Genomic DNA, 20235 nt, shown 5'->3' on the forward strand with positions numbered 1-20235 from the left:
ACGCCAATTGCGCTTGATTCCCCCGATGGGGTCAGAGTAGATGCGCGCGCGAGCCAGCGAGCGTAGCGCGCGCCTATCGACCAGATCCTCGTCTCTCCTCTCGTTTCCTCGCTGCCAAGACCTCCCTCTGTGTATGCATTTCGCCTGAATCCCAGCCACGGCAACGCCTCGGACGTCTTCCGGGGATCGGAACTGCCCCGTCCCCACGTGGCCACGTGGACAACATGAGGAGGAGAAGGCTCGACATCCCGACAGAGCTGTGCACACCTATCTGGCTGGGCCTACCGATCGCCTCCCTGACGTTCAACCTGGTCCAGTCGCGGCCAGACTCCTCGCGAGCATCTCAAGCTGAATCGTGACTTCGGACCTCTGTGACGGTGACGGTTGTCCGCAATTTCGGTGACGGTTGTCCGCAGTTTCGGTGTCGGACGTCCTTGCCCTCGAGGCTCCGCCGATCGCCGAGGGATCCTCAAGTTCCTGGGCGCTAGATCCGTAGAGGAATTAACCAAAGACCGGGCGAACTGGCTGCAGAGTGCTCCGAATCAATCACCGCCCGCCTTACAACAGATCCACCATGCGGGACGTCGTCGAATCCCACCTGTTTTAAGGGCCCTCGAAATTTGGTGGAGAATTCGATGGACGATATCCCATCGAGGATGACCCGAGACCGGGGGAGAATGGTTCGAACCATCGTTGCGCTAAAACGCATCGATTCGGTGGCTTGGTTGCAATCGAGTGCACCGAATTGAAACCTTCCTGGCGCTCAAGGACAGCGAATTAGGGCGTCCGTTTCGTTTAAGTGTCTCGTTGACGTACCGTGATTATAACATTCCGTTGAGAACCAGGTTGCTATCGCAAAGGGTAATACAGTTTGATCTTCGAAGGAGAAGTGTTACTTGGTAGCCGGACTCGCGTATTACCAGTAATTCCGCAGTGACCTAGAAAGCATCGAATTTTCTGCCCAAGACCTTGAACCGCTATGCTGTACATCGAATCGTCAGTCTCTTCAGTCCACGATGGAAACCACACCTCCCACCCCCAAGTGGGTGGCTAAAGGCTCGCAACGCAGTTTGAGAAATCTAGCCTCGTAAATACACAGCGAGAGGTGTTTCACGGCGATAGAACCCCTTTCAACCCTAAAGGAGAACATCTCTGACGTGAAACGGTCACGTGGGTGTACCCTGGTCGAAGCAACTCCCGAAGAATCAACGCACCAGCTGGCAAACGTATTTGACGACCTTCGCGATTCGTTCTATGTCGAAGTACGGTCGCATGAAGTTTCTTTACGGAAATCGTTACGGACGAGCGGAAACGTTTCCCAATGTTTGGCAAACACTCTCTCGACGATGCCTGGGAACGTATTTTCCCTTCAATCTGGGGCTACTTCGCCGGGGGTTGCCAGTGAGGGTAAGGATGATCAAATCCAGAGATTTCGCTGGTGAGCCTATCATTGTTTTTTTTTTTTAATTATCAATGTAATACGTTCATCGCCATCTTTTCGTTGAGTTCGCTCAGATCGCCAGTCTTTTCTTTTTATGTTATTACTAAATCATCCCCTTCTTGACTGTGAAACTGCAATGTTGCAAAAATTGATCGTTTTGTCATAGCCACGCGAGAACGACTGTTAAATGCACCGAGTTATTGGGAGATCTTATCGTAATGATAAACCTGCGATAACATTCTTGCAATGGGTAATACATATACTCTGATGCGGTGCACCATTCAATCACTCGAAAGTGGGTAACAACGGAGGTGGCGCTGTCATGTGCGATAATTACTCTCCAGACGAGGTAAGTCGTTACTCATTCTTCCTCTGGCTGTTCATACCAGTTATTATAATTGTTGCGAGGATAAGAGACTTGTGAAGAGATTGAGGGGGGAACAACACCTTGAAGCCCGGAAAAAAGTGCAAATTTTTCGAATTTTATGTTAGATATCCATACTTCGTGGGAAAGTCATTGATATGGGGTTTAAACGTGCATGTAGTGGACAGTATTTTAGAATTTTTGTGTGGTAAAACGCACAGTTTTAATCAAGTTATAGTGTTCGCCGTAGAGGGCGACGCGTCGAACACGATCTGATGGTTTCCACTTTATTCACGTCGCATTCATCTGAGAAAAATAAAGGGGAGCACTTTTTTTTAATCTATATTAATATATTTACAGTTAAGCATACGGAAATTAAAAATAAATTATTTTTACTATTTTTTCCACCCCAAAATATATTGATTTTTTCCTTAAACTGACTCGAAATTTTAGAACTTTCCCCTATAAGCTCCGCCATTTCTAAACAAATTATTGTCATTAAATTTCCGTACGCTGAACTGTAACTATATTAATATAGATTTAAAAAAATGCTCTCCTTTATTTTTCTCAGATGAACGCGACGTGAATAAAGTGGAAAACCATCAGATCGTGTTCGACGCGTCGCGCTCTACGGCGACCTCTATAACTCGATTAAAACTGTGTGTCTTGTCACACAAAAATTCTAAAATACTGTCCACTACATGCACGTTTAAACCCCATATCAATGACTTTCCCACGAAGTATGGATATCTAACATAAAATTAAAAAAAATTGCACCATTTTCCGGGCTTCGAGGGGTTGTTCCCCCATAAGCAGGGCGAATAAACGACAATCACGGTAGAAGAAACAGAATGGAAGAGTAAAATGGAAATGAATTCTGCTTGCATTTTCGAATGAGAGTTTAATCATTTGCCCACGTTTTGATATAGCTGCGTGCCTCGCGTACAGTGTTGCGAATCTTTTTTTTTTCATTTGTAATCGTTCTGTGGTGCTTTTTATGTGAAAAATTGAGTACACCCACTAGTCCCCTAGAAAGTGACAAAAGAAGCCTGCCTTCCATCTTCCTAAATTAAATGGTATATCAATTCTCGTATTTTTATACCTGAATCATTTCACGATGAGGAACGTCTCCGGTGTATTAAAAACCACATGTTTTTAATAATTATTATAGATGGTATGCGTTCAGCTAAAACCGATGCTACAGAACACAAGGCTTTGTATTAAAAACATGCCGTTTTTACGAGATCTTAAAACGCCTGTGGGCGCCACTAGCGGCGAAAGGGTTAACTAATTTCGACCACAGTAAGTGCGATGTATAACCACTTGCGCCGGATAGACGTGCCACGCACGACTAAATGTTGTTGTTACAAAGTCGGCAACGCCGCCGTACTGTACACGTCGGTAGGCAGTTGTCGCAGAAATAAATGTGACGTTAGCGGCACGTCGGCTGACAATAAGATCGTTTCTCAAAGCAGATTTTCTGATTGCACTAGGTGGCATAGCGTTATCGATGCAGTATCTCATGCAGATGTACTTCTTTCAAAATTCTTACTGTTTGCAATACGTTTTCTTCCGCGCCAGTCAAATCAAATAATGAATTTAATTTATCTTAGTAACTTCCACCCATATTGTAAAATGGAAAGCTACAGTGATTCTGGTTATATTATGTCGACAAATGCAAAAAGAAAATGAGTAATTCAAATAGATAGCGGAGATAGCGATTTCGATGAAATATGTAGTGTAAATCATGTCTGTGTAAAATTCTTTGTGTAAGACCCTACCGAGTCTTCTGGTTTCAAGTGACGCCTCACGGGGAGTTACAGCGGAGGGTTTTGGCACGCGCATCTGTGAATTAGTTGCCAGCGCAAGTGGATAATCGAACACCTAAAACATGATGAATAATGTACAGTAGCGTCTTGAAAGAAGGGCAGTGTTGTCTCCCTCCAAACAAGGTTGCCGCTATTCCCTCCACTTCTGTCGTTGCCGTGGCAAATGGAACGTACCTACTGCGTATGAGCGACAGGAGCGCTCGTCAGTGTCACTCGCTCATTTGCGGCCTCTCTTTCATTCCGCGCGGTACGGCGATAAAGGCAAGCCGAACAATCCGCATCTTGCTACTGTTGTACAAGATAAACTTCGAAATTATAGGGACAAATCAACTGGACGAATCGGCAGATTTTCAAGTAACCAGTTAACTTGTCTTCTCCAGTTAACAGGTTAAGGGGGGATTGCGCCTTGTTGGGACGAAAAATAGGTAATCCCCTGTGAATTTTTTGTACAAAAACGGTTCGATAAATTAATTTGAGGTTTGGCAGGCTGTTTTATTGTATCTTGAACTATTGTTCTGAATTTTTACGTGACAGTGAGAAAAAAAATATGGCAGGTACAGAGGGAGCGTTGAAAAATAATCGGGTGACCCTGGCGTTGACGAAAAGTACTGTAAGGGTTGTCCGAAACACAAAAAGGAAAAGAGATTCTTAAACTATATGAATGTGGCTATGGGTGGTAGTAGATTTATTGCGGTATCTGTTACCGTTCCTTTTTTATTTAAAGAAGTTTTCTCGATTTTGAGGCAAAACCTTTCTCAGGCTCGAATTAGGGTGCTTCACCTTCTTCAAAAGGCTGCCATTTTAACATTTTTTTATTTTTCTTAATGCATCTACTACCACCCACAGCTACATTCATATAGTTTAAGAATCTATTTTCCTTTTTGTGTGTTCGGATAACCCTTACAGTACTTTTCGTCAACGCCAGGGTCACCCGATTATTTTTCAATGCTCTTTTTGTATCTGCCATGTTTTTTTGTTCATTGTGACGCAAAAATTCAGAACAATAGTTCAAGATACAATAAATCAGCCTGCCAAAACTCGAATTAATTTGTCGAACCGTTTTTGTACAAAAAATTCAGAAAGAATTATCTATTTTTCGGCCCAACAAGGCGCAACCCCCCTTAAGGGGTTACCTACCGTCAGGGGGTAGAAAAAGAATCGATTCTTAGCGAATTTATTTCAGAAAGTACATGCATATTTTTATGTAATGGTTTTTGTATTCAGATGAGGGACACTTTAACAGGTTATTATATTATGTTTTGGTATAAAAATATTTATTTACTGCGCAATTACAACTGATTTCCCGGAAGCTGTTTTTGGTCTAGAGCCCAAAAAAATAAATATTTAGGAATTAATTAAAGGAAAACTGCTATATATAATTTAATGGGACTTTTTGCATTGTATTAAGGATGTCTTAAGTTATAGAAATATATTTTTTGTTTTATAATTAATCATTGCAGACGGCCCTGGGTAGCCGTTAAAGTCAAGGCGTCAAAAAATTGATCCAAATCGGTGGGCGCTGTATCTCCACAAATTATTATCCGATTCGACTGAAACCTTTTTTATTTTGAAGATTATTCTTCTGTCTAGGGGGGGGGGGGGGCTAGAAAAAATTACAAAAAATGACTTTTTTTTAAACAACGACACTTGAAGTTTGAAATCACTTCTTCTCTATAGTTTTCATCATTGCAACGCCTTTGAAAATTATAAATTTTCAAATTTTTGTATTTTTTTCTGGTATCCCCCCTATCCAGAAGTATATTCTTCAAAATAAAAAAAGTTTCAGTCGAATCGGATAATAATTTTTGGAGATACAGCGCCCACCGTTTTGAGAACACTGTTTCGAGAAAAACGCGTTTAAAGTTTTACATGAGTGCCGAGTGGCCGGGTGTTACCCATGCATTTGCCGCTACTCAAATGCCTATAACTTCGGGAATTTTACGAATTTCAACAAATCCTTTTAAACACGTATTTCTAAAAGATTGAACATTCGAAAAATGAAATAAAAAAAAAATCGACATTTAGATCGGAACCTCCCCTTAATAGAGTCCATGGCATTCAATAACTTTGGCTTGAAACATTTTCTGCACTCCGATTAGTTCCGATTAGTTATTCCGTTTCTTCTGGAACATGATTTTCGGATTTTTTTTTCACGCGTCGAAATTCCTAGTGCAATCAGTCAGGCATTCCTGTGGAATATCAGCAGAACGGAAACAGTTATTCGAAGCATCGCATGTGACCTGCCTCGTCTTCTTTATTGTGGTGGGCGGATACACCAAATGTTTGATTACTTTTGTTGCCTGTCATACGTGATATGGAATAACACGCGCGAAATTCTGCTCGTTAGTTAACAGTGACGTTTAAGAATTTATATGTTAAAAATATTTGGAGAAATTAATTTCGTGTTACTAATTAGATACGATTGATACATTTTAGCCGAGAGCCTAAAAATTTACGTGAGAACCTTCTACGAAACAGATTATATTCTTTTGAAAATAATCGAAACTAACTTCTGGCCTTCTTTCGTAGCTGAAATACAGTGGGAATTTTCGAAGGAAGCTTGACCAAACGATCGATTCACCGACACAAGTGTATTTATGTTAAAGGTAGTGTTCCGTGGCGACAAAAAAGCGCTGAACAATGAACGCATTTTCAATTTGGAATTCAATGGCAAGGCGTGTAGGAACCGGTTGCGACTACGACGATGGCTGATAGCTATTCTAATCTTCCTGTTGTCATCGCTGATCATCATAAACACGTACACCACGTACCAATTTCGAATTGTACGCTTTGGAACCATCGCCAATGACAGTGCGCAAGGTATTTCTTACTCTATTGAAAGGATCCCTCGGTGCTTTTAATTTCATTCCTTCGGCGTGCAATCAAATTTTAGTAAACTGCTACCTACCACGTGCCAGCAAGTGCACAGTCACGTGTTATAAACTTTCTAAGAAATGCACACTGTCCGCTTTAACTGCAAACGGTATTAACTGTTAATGTCTCGTAAGGGACGGAAGGTATTGGAAAAATTGTTCTTACAAAAGTTGTTTGATATGGAGGGTTCTCTGCAGGTGGAGAAATGGGAGAGATTTCAAAGGTGAACTTAATTTTTCTAAGAGAAGTTAGGCAACCCGAAAATTCAGAAATTTGCGCGTCACCCCCTGAAAAATGCGGAATTTTCTGTTCTAAATTTAAACAAAAGTTGCATTTTTTTTCTATCTACAAAACCGCGTAAAAATGATCATCGAAAAATCCATACCTTTCAAGGTACCCCCACCACCCCTCCTTAATTCGATAATTATTTGTGCGCAGTCTTGTAGATATAACAAAAAAGATGCAAATTCTGTTTAAACTTCTTTTCAATAGCTTTCACCGTTCTCGCGATATTTCACGAGCAAAAAAAATTCCGCACCCCCTGCAAATAGGTTTGCGTTACGGGTGAACTCTACTTGCGCACAAAGTTGCATCATTTTCCGAGCTCCAGGGTTGCCTAGCTTCCCTTGTAAGAGGAACGCTAGGTATAGTTTTATATTCATAATATGATAGGTAGTGTTTGTTGGGACGAGTTAACCCTTAACTGGTATACTGTTTTTTCAAACGTAACTGTTATCTTGGGGTCGTGGCAGACCCCAAATAAAAAAGGACACAGAAATTTGTAAAGTAAACTATTTTGTTCGTAGGTAATGTATAAAGTAATAGATACGTAGAAAGTTAAACTATTATGATCAAATTAATTAGAAATTCAGTTTACAAACTTAGACAACCAAATATTTTGCAGCGAACCTTGCGTGCTTGGGGTCATAACTGACCCCAGGATACCAGTTAAGGGTTAAGCGACGTGCAACGTTATATGAATCATTTTGTTTTATGGCAGGTCGTAAACTCGCGAGGCCCCAGAAAATCAAGTCAGTCGATTCTATGTACATGTAGTAGCAAGATCAATTAGATTTTCGCAGGCGGATAAGGAAGCGTGTGACATACGTTGATGCGACGCCCTGGGGCCTGACGATTGGCCAGTGCCTGCGATAAGACATACTTCGTACCTGTCTGAAATTGTCCACGTGCTCTTATCATTGAAAGAAGTACATATACGGCTGTGTTAGCATTGCATTGTAGCAGTTTAGCAAATAAAACATGCATACCTCATAGAACAACTGTTCGTCAGTCATCTGGGCTTGTTAGATTCAATAGCCGTCTCTTATAGATTTTTGCGCGCCGAATACGAATCTGCAAACCGCGTTTCGCGCTCAACCTCAGTTTTCGAGAAACTTGTTGTGAGAAAAATGCAACTTTTTCAACCTTTGACAGTTCTTGTGTTTAAACAGTAATACCTGGTTATTCGGCTACTTGTTACGTCAAACTATTCTATGAACTCTCGCGGATAAAATAACATATGTTATTATTGCATTATGAACATTTAAATAGGTATGTTTACAAAACGATCAACGGGGAAAGGGCACCCGAAATGCACCAATTTTTGCAGATATTGTTCTATTTGTCTGACAAAATCTGACTACATCGCGCGACACGGCAGACATTTTTCCTCCAGAAAATATCAACAGACGTGGTAACCGTATTTCGTTTGTGGCAGAACATGCCGCGCCGCGCCGACAGTGGTAGTCTACAGCGGGGGGCATAACTATTCACTGCCGCTGAACGTAATAGAATGGCTTAAGGGGGATTGCGCCTTGTTGGGCCGAAAAATAGGTAATTACTTGTGAATTTTTTGTACAAAAACGGTCCGACAAATTGATTTGAGGTTTGGCAGGCTGTTTCATTGCATCTTGAACTATTGTTCTGAATTTTTACGCGACAGTGAGAAAAAAAATATGGCAGATACAAAAAGAGCGTTGAAAAATCATCGGGTGACCCTGGCGTTGACGAAAAGTACTGTAAGGGTTGTCCGAAACACAAAAAGGAAAAGAGATTCTTAAACTATATGAATGTGGCTATGAGTGATAGTAGATTTATTACGGTATCTGTTACCGTTCGTTTTTTATTTAAAGAAGTTTTCCCGATTTTGAGGCAAAACCTTTCTCAGACTCAAATCAGGGCGCTTCATCTTCTTCAAAAGGCTGCCATTTTAAGATTTTTTTATTCTTCTTAATGCATCTACTACCACCCATAGCCACATTCATATAGATTAAGAATCTATTTTCCTTTTTGTGTTTCGAATAACCCTTACAGTACTTTTCGTCAACGCCAGGGTCACCCGATGATTTTTCAACGCTCTTTTTGTATCTGCCATGCTTTTTTATTCATTGTCACGCAAAAATTCAGAACAATAGTTCAAGGTACAATAAAACAGCCTGCCAAACCTCAAATTAATTTGTCGAACCTATTTTGTAGAAAAAATTCAACAAGGCGCCATCCCCCCTTGACGCGTGCAACTCTGTCCGTGCTCCAATACTGTAATTGTTATTTACAAACTACTTAGTACAAAATTATTAACTATTAATAACAAACTGTGTATTCAATCTTGTGTAATTGGAAACTTTGAATTTCTGAATATGCAGGCTGCACAAGTTAAGTCTTACAACTGCGTTGTAAAAGTTAAGCAATGCTCACGGAACCGTTTTACTCTAATTGCCGCGATCATGTTCCGTTAACAGAATTGCTTGGCTTTCAGAGAATTATGTGGAACTGAAGCCATTCTTCACACCCGTGGTCAATTCCGGCTACGTGGTGTACAACCAAGGCTGTCGACTCCCAGCTATGGACCCTTACGATGCAGTGAGCAAGCGTTTCATTCACAAGGAGGATCCGATCGTTTGCGAGCACGGGGATTATCTCCCTCTGGTCGACTCAAACAACACAGCAATATTCGTGAATCCAGACGCGGTGCACCATTTTTACAACAAATCGGAGGATGTCGACTGCTGCTGGCGTCCGTTCTGGCGGATGAAGGACGAGGACAACATTGTTACGTCAGTAGAACCGAACATTTTTATTTATAACGATTTCTTGGAACATCGCAATGCAACATTAACGCCGTCTCCGCAAATGCGTTAACGAATACTCGCTAATTTTCGTTAATCGTATTTTCTACACCCGTCATGTGGGAAAAGAAGATATCCATGTGCTTTGATCGGTGCGAATTCAATGTTCACGCGCGAATACAAATAGTGTAACCATAGTCGCGTACTTTAACGAAGGCGTACATAATATGAAACTGTCCAGTTTAAGGCCCATTTATACGCATCTGTGACGTGTCAGTTCAGTATCAGTGATATTTATTGCATTACTTTGTAGGGGTGCTGTAGGAATTTAATAATAGCACTGTGCTCTTAGATAATATACTATATATGCGTTTATTTCGTTAGTCGCTCGCTGGCGCTCGCCGTTATTAGCTCGCGTCGACTACCTGGGCCACGCTTGGCCCCATCCTGTGATGCCAGATCGGGGACGGGTTCCCTCGAGAATTTCCCCCACCTCGCGCACACTACGCCGGAGCAGCGTGTCCGTGAGTCAACTCCGAAGCGCCGAGCTCACGGACACGCTGCTCCGGCGTAGTAATCGCGAGGTGGGGGAAATTCTCGAGGGAACCCGTCCCCGATCTGGCATTACAGGCCCCATCACGTCGCAATTCCAACCGCTCTCCTAAGGACGAGGAGAGGTCACGTTTCGCGATCGTTTGTTGTGGTTCGCGCTCTTTCCACGAAACTGCTGTGGCGCGCTTCGCTCGCCACAACTTTCTTTACGTAACACGCGCACAATTTTCATAGCATTACGATTGATAAAATGATTCGTATACAACTTATTTTAGCCAGGATAGTGAACCAATGGCACACCCCGGGGGGAGCTAACACCTCCGAAAGAAGGGGCCTTGTAAAAAGAAAAGAAAACTGAAATTTATTGTTTAATTAAATTTTTATATTCACCGAATGAATTTTATTGAATCTGCATTAAAAACATTTTTATCCGCTTAACTCGGCTCCCCCCAAGATTAAATCCTGAGTGCGGCACTATAGTGAGCTACACATTTTTGCAATAATATTTTCCTAAGTAGTACTAATATCTAATAAGATATATGTGATAGAATGTTTATTCGAGTGATGCAATAAATATTTTCCAGTACCCATGTGTATAGAGACGTCTATTCCGTCACGGATTCGTAAAGTTCTCGATTAATGCTCACCAATACCACTCGCTTTTCGGGGAATAACTTGACAATGATCGCCACAATTGTGGACGAAGAGGAAGGAAATCGGAAGAATAGGTATCTAAGAAACTAAGAATATGAGAACTGGATATTAACGCACTAATTCTACAACTTGTTCGTCAATAATTTCGAATTGAAAAAAATGTAAAGACTATAGGAAACTTTACGGAAAAATATGAAAAACTTTTAAAAAATCCAGATGGGGCACCAATGACGCGTCAGTGAAACAGCAAAGGTATCAACGAAATCCTAATTCACGATACGGATGCGAAATTGACACTGAAGCACATATGTTTATAAAATGAAGGGCTTAAAAAGGACATATTTTTTGCCACTGTCATGGACGAAATTTCACGGAACAGAATGAACACGTCACTGATGTGTGTAAATAGACATTTAGGCCCGGTGCAGACGAGCGGCTTTAGACAGTTTGCCGCCGTGCGTTCGTCAAAACGAAGGCAAACATGCCGCCTAGTAGCCGCGAAACTTTGCGTCCCATGTGAACGGCTTCATGTAAATCTATGTTCTACTAAACCGCCGGTAATTGCCGTGGCGGCAGCCTGCCCCGCAAACCACTCGTCTACACCGGGCCTCGCATCCTTCGAACCCCTCCTCCGTCCCTCCTTCGATGAAGAATGAAGTGACATGTCGATGTCGCCACTTTGCAGGTACAGCAACGACTGCTTCGGATTCGAGAACTCGACGACCGTGAATGCAGAGTTCGTCAAGATCGAATGTTCGCGCAACAAGGAGGTGATATACAAGGACTACCACGCCTTCCTGCCTCGGTTCCGTTCGGTGGAGGAGAAACTGGAGAAAGTAAGGGCCACCAGCTCGAGAACAGAACGCCTCAGCCTGCTAATCGTGGGCCTCGATTCCATCTCCAGGCTCAACTTCCACAGGATGATGCCGAAGACGGTCCAAGCCTTGAAGAATCTCGGCGCAGCGGAGATGCTGGGTTACACGAAAGTGGCCGACAACACGTACCCAAACCTGGTGCCTGTTCTGAGCGGCCTGTCGCAGAGCGAGCTGCACGACACGTGCTGGCAGACCAAAGACAAAACATTCGACGAGTGCCCGTTCATTTGGAAGAACTACAGCGCGGCTGGCTACCGCACAGTGTTCGGCGAGGACGCCTGCGCCATGACCACGTTCAACTATCTGAAGCCTGGCTTCCGTGTGCAACCGACAGACTACTATCTGAGACCGTTCTGCATCGCCTCGGAGAAGGACATAGGGAACACGCACAAGGGGAACGCGAACCTCTGCGTGGGAACGAGGAAGACGTTCGACAACATACTCGACTACACCCGAAAGGCAGCCTCGCAGTTCGCCGCTGAGCCGTACTTCGCGATGTTCTGGCAGGCAAGCCTTAGCCACGATTTCTTTAACTACCCACAGCTGGGCGACGACTCCTACCATCGATTCATCAACTACCTGTTCAGCGAACAGCTACTGAACCAGACGGCATTGATAGTGATGAGCGACCACGGGATGAGATGGGGAGACTTCCGCGAGACTTATCAGGGCAGAATGGAGGACAGCCTACCGTTCGTGTTCATAGTGTTGCCGTACTGGTGGAAGGATAAGTACGAAGTGGCCTGGGCGAACCTACGAAGGAATGCGCGCAGTTTGACGACTGCCTTCGACCTGCATGAGACCCTGCTGGACCTGCTGGACTCCAACAACCTCAAGGAGGACATCCTGAAGAGTCGTCTCAAGGCGCTGTCGAATGCCAAGAGTCTGCCACGCGGGATCAGTTGGTTCCTGCCTGTTCCTAACTACAGGACGTGTAGCATGGCAGGCATAGCCAGCCATTGGTGCATGTGCCACGACAGCAACGATGTTCCTTTGAACGACGAGGGCCTGCGGGACAAGGCTCTTTTCCTCGTGGATGAGCTGAACAAGATGCTGAAGAAGTTCGTGCAGTGCGCTGTACTCAAGGTGAAGGAGATCAGAGCGGCGAAAGCTTGGAAGGACAAGGGCGATAAGACTGATCTTGTCGATTATACCATCACCATACAAACGGAGCCTGGTGACGCGATATTCGAGGGCACGGTACGGTACAGGGACGCGGATAAGAGCAACAAATTGGTGGGATCGGTCAGCAGACTGAACGCTTATGGGAAACAAAGCGCCTGCGTAGACGAGTTCAACATGAGGTTGTACTGCTACTGCGTATAGAGCTGACGCATTTCGTCGGCTTTTCGAATGCTTTGCTCACGGCTTCAACGCCTTTCCATAGAATTGTCGCAGTGGTCAGCGGCACGGGATGAATCGTACTGTGATAAAGGTTCTTACTCTAAGGATATACAGGGCGAACCGCGTAGCGCGATCACGTTAATTTATTCTGTTATTAGCGGAACAAGCGGAAATTCTTTTTGGGTCACATAAGATAGTTCGCAGAGGCTCGATGATTATAGTATACTCTTTTATCAGTTGTTGTTGAAACTGACCTTGGAAACTTCGAAAAAAATACTTTTTGCGACGCCAAATGAATTTCGATCGGTCCACTAACAGAATAATTGAAGGTAATCGCGTTACGCGATTCACCCTGTATAGCGTGGTTCGCGGCAATTTCGTGCGTAACAGATTGAGCGTCCACACTACTCAGTATTTGTAAATCCGGCTCATTCGATTCTGATCGCTACAATACAAATGTGCAGCGGAAAGACACCAACTTCGCATGATTAGTATTTGCTTTTGCAACTCTCTTATAATAATTCGTGAGCATGGTATTAGATCTGGTGCACGCTACTATCGATCACCAAACTGTTTAGTCAAATCGAGCACTGTCCACGATTTCTCATCCACTAAACAGTTTAGTCGAGCAAGTTCTACATAGGGTAAATAATACAAGAGTACTGCCAGGTGGCCAACAAATCTACTGTTTATCTCTACACACTATCGACTGAAGATCCACGGCGAGATGTTGACTGATGCAGGAAAGGCTCTTATTTGCTCTTTAACAGATCAGCGTGGGCGTGTTTTCACCGTCTGGGATTTGCATCGTGTGCACAATTTCTTTCGAAGGCATCGAAAGTATCATCCAAGAGTCTTCGAATGTTTGCTCAGGGTAAGTTAAGCAAAACTTTCTCGGCAGTAACGAACGCTCGGGAAAGCCTGACTGACTTGGAGGGACATTTTTCAAAGCTTTGCGCCACCCGTGTTACTCAAACTCTTTCAGACCACCAACCCCTTATTTCTATCAAATTCTTCCAACCGCCCTCTGCCAAACATATACAGGGTGCCCTATTTCAATCTTTCCACACGATTATCTCCTAAAGCTTAGGATCACATTGCCGCGTCGCGACATTGGGTGCTACGACAGTAACGACTATTCCGAGCGTTCTAAAGTTACAGTCTGTCGAATATTATTGATACAATTGCTACCAAAAATATTCTCTTAATATAAGAAAATCTACATATGCGTTTAAAGTGTTATGCACTTAATGATCTTTGTTGGATAATCGCCCACATGCCTAATGCTCTCCTATCAGTGGCGGATTTAACAGGGCGGCTGATGAGCAGTTGCCGCCTGGCCCTTGCACAGAAGGCCCCGGCAGGGCCCTAAGACTAAAAAAAATATGATTAGGTATAGGTATCCAAACGCTACATTCTTTTCGTACTACTACACTTGGCCCGTTTTTAGAAACTATCTCTTCATTTTCCCGAGAAATGGGCCCCTGCCCAGAGGGCCCCACTAGGGACCTATCTTCAAAAAAAAGTTAAATGATTTTAACCAACACTATTTTGTTTCTGTACTACTACACTTAGCCCGCGTTTTAGTAAACTACCTCTTCATTTTCCTCCAAAAATGGGCCCCTCAGAGCGTTTGCCACCTGGGCCTTTTTTCTTAAATCCGTCACTGTCTCCTATATAGTTGTACGACAAGTTGGACAGACAGTTGCAGAGGCAGGTAATATTCACTTTTGCTCGCAAACGAGCGTCCACTTGTACAACACATCGTCTTGCAGTACGTTTTCGCAATGGCACCGATCATTAATGTTAATATTATTAATTTTCTTTTTCAAGCGTTCCATACTTGCCTTGGGTATGTATCTTTCAATTCTTTTAATAGAATGTCGTAACTTGCATTTCGTTTCTGTTTATTCAAGTAATCATTACATTTTACATCCTACAAACACGAATGTTGACGGCAGGTATATTTCAATAAATCCGCCCAAAACGATTCATTTTCCATTTGTATAGAATTGTTAATTAACGGCGGAACAAAATCACAGATTTTTACCGCATCGTACTGCAAATTGTATAACCACGCTACACGCGTTGCAACTGCCTTTCAAACGGTCGAAGCCGACTTATGTTGTACAACTAGGTTGTACGGTAAATCGCATCGTCTGTAGGCCGTTTAAGGGGAACCATGTCATTCAGCAAGCAACTAAAGGGTGTTCCAATAAAAGCGGCGAATTTAATTTTTTAATAAAAGGCATCATTTATTCAAAACGTGCTGATATTTTTATTTCAGTACAAAGTACATATTAATTCCTGTAGCTTTCCATGATTACTAATCTCCACAAAGCAGATGGCAGATAAAGGAACAATAATGCCGCGCAATTTGAATCTGACGCTCTTATTGGGACACCCTTTACATGTGTGGATGTTCGCTATTCGCTGATTATCATATGTTTGCGCAAGCTTCTGTACGAATGTTGCAGTTCCCGATGATAAGGTCAAAACGCTCGTCACTTACCGAATAAGCGCATAGCCATGGCCATCTCTAGTAACAGGCGGAGCATGGTGAATTTGGCAACGCTGTCATCAGGTCCTATTTGAATTTTTATGAAACCTTTCGCGCGTTAAGGTAGACTCTCACTACACCTCGCCTCGCCTCGGCGCAACTTCTTTTCGCACTCACATCTAGGCTCGCGTCGCCTCGGGTTTTCCGTACCTGAAGTTATCTCAGCTTGCCTCGGTTCATGTGTTTGGCCAGTTGCTCAGAGAACCTCTTTCCTTCCTCTTTTAGCGGCCAGCGAAAGCGGTGGCATTGCATCAACTCACACTACGCCTCGTCTCGGCTCGCCTCACCTCTCTTCCTCAGAGTATTTTCGAGGAAAGAATCCGCGGCTCGAAGTCCTGCCGTGGTGAGGCGAGGCGCAGTGTGGGTCAAATTGTCAAAATACATAAGAAGAGCATAAGAAGAATCAAATGAGCCGAGTCGAGTCGAGGCGTAGTGAGAGCCTACCTTTATGTCGCGGCGTCATTACTATTATCTCTGGTACCGGCCGGAACAAAGTCATCGGACTGATGGTTGTTCGAAATGCGGTGTTGCAACATCATAGGTTCCGGCCTGTACTAGCGCCATGGCATAGCGCGAAGATATACGTAAGTATACGCGAACACTTTGGTGAGTTTATCAAATGCAGAATGTGCGTTCCACCTTTAGATTGACCAGAATCAAATGAGCTGGATATACATACAAATAAAATGAATTATTGGATGTTGCGCGCGCGCGCACACGCGCGACGCTTGATCTGTTGAGCGTGCTTTCAGCAACTTTAGACTGGGTCCAACAGAAGTTAGAGTATCGCCTAAATTTGGAGAACATCAATTTCGTGGTTCAGTAATTCGTGAATATGATATACCATTTTCGCAAGTCTCGCGGTAAACGAAAGTGTGTGCTCGAGGTGGACGCTCAGTACATCGCAAAGTCTCTGATGTTCAAAGGAGTCCGGCGTAAGAATGCGTAGAATTGGTACAATGGATTTGCAGCGAGACCTTGTAATTTTCGATACGACTGAAACACGGATTGATCTATTCGGGGTATTTATGCAAGCTGAACACTGTGAATAGTGTGAGTCAAGTCACCAGATGTAAATACAGTAGATACAGTCACGATAAGAATACAAAAGAATTATAATTTATTTACGGCCTTATTCGTACGAGCGAGTAACAGAGGAGTTACTAGTCGAAGGACAAGATATTACAAGAGATTGTGTTGTACTTGATAAAAGAACTGTACTTTAATTTTTGTAAGCGGAGTACATACATACATGGAGAGGTATCGGACAAACCTCTGTAAACTAAAGAAAATACTGTATGTATAATTTAATGCAAAACTTTTTTTAATAAAAATCTCAAATGCGAGTTTAACTTATTTGTTATTGATGACGGATGGTGTTGTACATTATATTCCAAGTACCGCCGATAGAAGGATTATAATACAATATTTGGTTGGTTTGTGTTTCGATACTGAAGCCAATGTTTTAAACTATGGTTGTTTGGTATCCTCCATTGTTTAAATTGCAAAACTTCTCGTATAAGACATTCATACACCACTCACGCATATTAAACGCAAAATAACTTATTTCGTTAAATAAAATGCTTAAACTCATTGCTGACATCCATATAAGTAATTGGCTATAACTTACATGGCCAGTCTCTTATAATCAAACAGGAAGTACGTATACTTGCAACGATTACTATGTCGTGCTATGTGTGACCGCTGTAACTGACTTGCCGGCTGGCTACCAAGCCTGTTGGCATCCACTATGTTTCAAGGAAGCGAGAACACCACTTGGTATAGAAACGCCCAAAGTCAACACATGCACTTCAATTTTACGCACGTTTTATAATGTCACTTTGTACATACATTGCACTCGAAGTTCCTAGTTTCCTCTTATTCCATTATAAATTCGATTTACAGAATCCTGTTGAAGTAGATTCTTGATTTCTGAAAGGGAAACGTATTAGCATCGTGCCGTGGAGTTGTAAAGACCTAGTACTCGGAAAAAGCGAGCCGAGCCTGACTCGGCTCGAAGAACCGAACCGAGCCGAGTACTCGAAAAAAACGAGCGGCTCGAAAGAACCGAATAGCTCGAAGAAAAGCGGGAAGTCGAATTTTTTCGAGCGGCTCGAAGAAAACTAGCGCGGGCCCGAAGTACCGAGTGGGCCAAAAATACCGAGTGGGCCGAAAGTACCGAACAGTCCGGTGTGTCGAGTAGTTTGAAGCTTGAAAGTTTCGAATATTTTAGAATATGTTTATATACTGGATAATCGTTAGTAATTATTATTATTATTATTTCCACTTCATTACTCGTTAAACAGAAAATATAGTACATAAGGAAAACGTAAGATACTGTGAGTAAACTGCAAATGAAAGTATTCTCTAACTATTGAAAATAAATAAAGTCGAAATAATAATGATAATAGTTACAAACCATTATTCAATATATAAACATATTCTAAAATATTCGAAACATTCAAGCTTCAAACTACTCGACACACCGGACTGTTCGGTACTTTCGGCCCGCTCGGTTTTCTTCGAGCTGTTCGAAAAAAAATCGAGTTCTCGGTTCTATTGGAGCCGCTCGAAAAAATTCGAGTTCTCGGTTCTATTCGAGCCGCTCGCTTTTTTCGAGTACTCGGCTCGGCTCGGAAACCGAGTCTCGGCTCGGGTCGGTCCGAATTTCAAGCTACTCGAACAGCCCTACAGCAGAGCAACTCACCTTCCTTTTGCATATCCGTGAAGTCTGTATCAGGGAATGCGACATCGAACGTAATATACAAAGTACCGTAGAGATTGTTATTGTCATAGTTAGGCATTCCCTCTCCTTTCTTCCTAATGCGAGCTCCCGGTTTAGTGACCTTGTCCCTCTGAATGGTCACTTTGTGGCCATCTAAATGTTTTATGTCCATTTTAAAGCCTATTAAAGCATCCTGCATGGACACCGTAACGTTTGTATACAGATCGTCGCCAATTCTCTCGAACACAGGATGCGGCTGCGTTCGTATTTTCAAAATTAAATCTCCCGGTTCTCCATCTATATGCGGTTCGCCTTCTGCCGTGAATTTGGTTTCTTGCCCGTCTACCATACCAGACTCTACTTCCACCTCTAACATTCGTTCTTCCGTAACGAATTTAACGTTCGGACACTCCGAACAGACGTATTGCTGCATCATTTGAAATCTTCCGCTTCCTAAATTGCGAGTAACTAATTCCTGCCTACAGTTGCATTTTCTCGTGCCTTTAGCAGCTTTCATAACTGGCTTATTTCTTGTTATCTAAATTCAGAAATACAGGAGTCAAATTCTATTTATTAGTTTAACCCTTCATGGTCGCACGGGGTGTATTGTACCTCAAGAATAATTTTCGAGTTAAAATGCTGTGTCTCTACAACTTCAAAAGGGGATTTATCGCAAGAAAAAAAATTTTAAAAAATTAAAAAATCGCTTTTTCCCAAACCGTGGAAAATCGCTCATTTTCAGCTACAAACTTTATCACATCAAAATTTACATTTCTATAAAAAGACTATTAGACCATGATTGTATAAGTATTACGAACGTACAATTATCGCTGGAAAGTTAAAAGATATAAAAATACAAAAATGGTAACTCAAAAAATGATGCTGGGGTACAGTGATCCCCGTGTTACCAACTTTTGATTATACGAAGGTCTGACCGCGAAGGGTTAATTAAACGTAAAGTATTACCTCTATAAAATTTCCACTATATAATTCTTCTAAAGTAACCGGTAGATCCATTATAATATTAGAACCCTTTGGTGTCTCTTCTTGATGATGGGACTCTCCACCAAAGTGGAAACTAAAGTCCCCGAAGAAACTTGCGAAAGGATCGGCATTGTTCATCATGCCATCCTTCTTTAGACATTCCTCTCCGCACCTGTCATACATCGCTCTCTTCTCATTATCCGAGAGGACTTCGTAAGCTGCTCCCAGATCTTGGAATTTCTGCGAGGTACTAGGATCGTCTTTATTCTTATCGGGATGTAACTCCTTAGCCAACTTCCTGTACGCCTTTTTTATCGAATGCTGACTGGCCGTCGACGGTACGCCTAAAATGGCATAGAAATCTCTCCTGAGAACATACACAAGAACATAAGTTATGCAGCTGCTATAAATTCCAAATGATTCTAATTAGGAGTTCGGAGGCTGAAAGACTTTAATTCAAAACTTATACGAATAGGTTGGCAAACGAACGGTTTACAATGCAAAAGGTTATATTGTTATTGCGAAATGAATATTTCAAATCTACATAATAAGCAGACGATGCAAAAAGGTTTTTTCTTACCCCGCTATAGTTAGGACCACACATACTGTTAAATTTATGAACAAAGACCAAATCAATTTTACTGCTGCCATCCTAGCAGACGTTACAACAAACATCAAAGTCTAGATCGTGGGTGCTTACGATTGGTGCACCGAATTCAATTTATCCGATCCTAGTCGACGATAGACGAGTTTTCAGGCGTACACATATGCAGCGAGAAACGTGCCCTCGGGCAGTGTTACCAACCCTACGGATTTTTCCGTAGATCTACGGATTGTAAACTGAAATCTACGGATTTTTTTGCCTTTTTCATGAGATAGTAACCTATAATCAGCAAAAGAATCGATTTTTTTTGTAACGACTAATAGCGACATCTGTTGCCACACATTTTTTGTTCAGCGATCCTGTA

The 20235-nt window shown here is 42.6% G+C and overlaps 2 protein-coding genes across 5 annotated transcripts; one reads left to right on the forward strand and one right to left on the reverse strand.

Moving 5' to 3' along the window:
• Window positions 1–16910, forward strand: LOC143378378 (uncharacterized). 4 transcript variants are annotated; one of them, XR_013088260.1, is made up of 6 exons: window positions 3–1407; window positions 1608–1790; window positions 6241–6454; window positions 9264–9561; window positions 11465–13616; window positions 16148–16910. XR_013088260.1 is itself a non-coding variant. In XM_076830118.1 (5 exons), the coding sequence occupies exons 4-5, from the start codon at window positions 9350–9352 to the stop codon at window positions 12978–12980; spliced, it is 1728 nt and encodes a 575-aa protein (XP_076686233.1). In that variant the 5' UTR covers window positions 1–1407; window positions 1608–1790; window positions 6245–6454; window positions 9264–9349; the 3' UTR covers window positions 12981–15576. The 4 variants fall into 4 exon arrangements, 3 of the variants coding, with proteins under 3 accessions (XP_076686233.1, XP_076686222.1, XP_076686213.1); XM_076830118.1 differs by lacking the exon at window positions 16148–16910 and having other exon boundaries at window positions 1–1407; window positions 6245–6454; window positions 11465–15576; XM_076830107.1 differs by lacking the exon at window positions 16148–16910 and having other exon boundaries at window positions 3–1438; window positions 11465–15576.
• On the reverse strand, window positions 16751–20002 carry Shv (DnaJ heat shock protein family member shriveled). The gene is made up of 4 exons (XM_076830245.1): window positions 19848–20002; window positions 19250–19634; window positions 18266–18821; window positions 16751–17490 (listed from the first exon to the last, which is right to left on the reverse strand). The coding sequence occupies exons 1-4, from the start codon at window positions 19940–19942 to the stop codon at window positions 17426–17428; spliced, it is 1101 nt and encodes a 366-aa protein (XP_076686360.1). The 5' UTR covers window positions 19943–20002; the 3' UTR covers window positions 16751–17425.
• Window positions 20003–20235: the final 233 nt, after the last annotated feature.

This window comes from Andrena cerasifolii, chromosome 1 (assembly GCF_050908995.1).
Source record: "Andrena cerasifolii isolate SP2316 chromosome 1, iyAndCera1_principal, whole genome shotgun sequence".
NCBI lineage: Eukaryota > Metazoa > Arthropoda > Insecta > Hymenoptera > Andrenidae > Andrena > Andrena cerasifolii.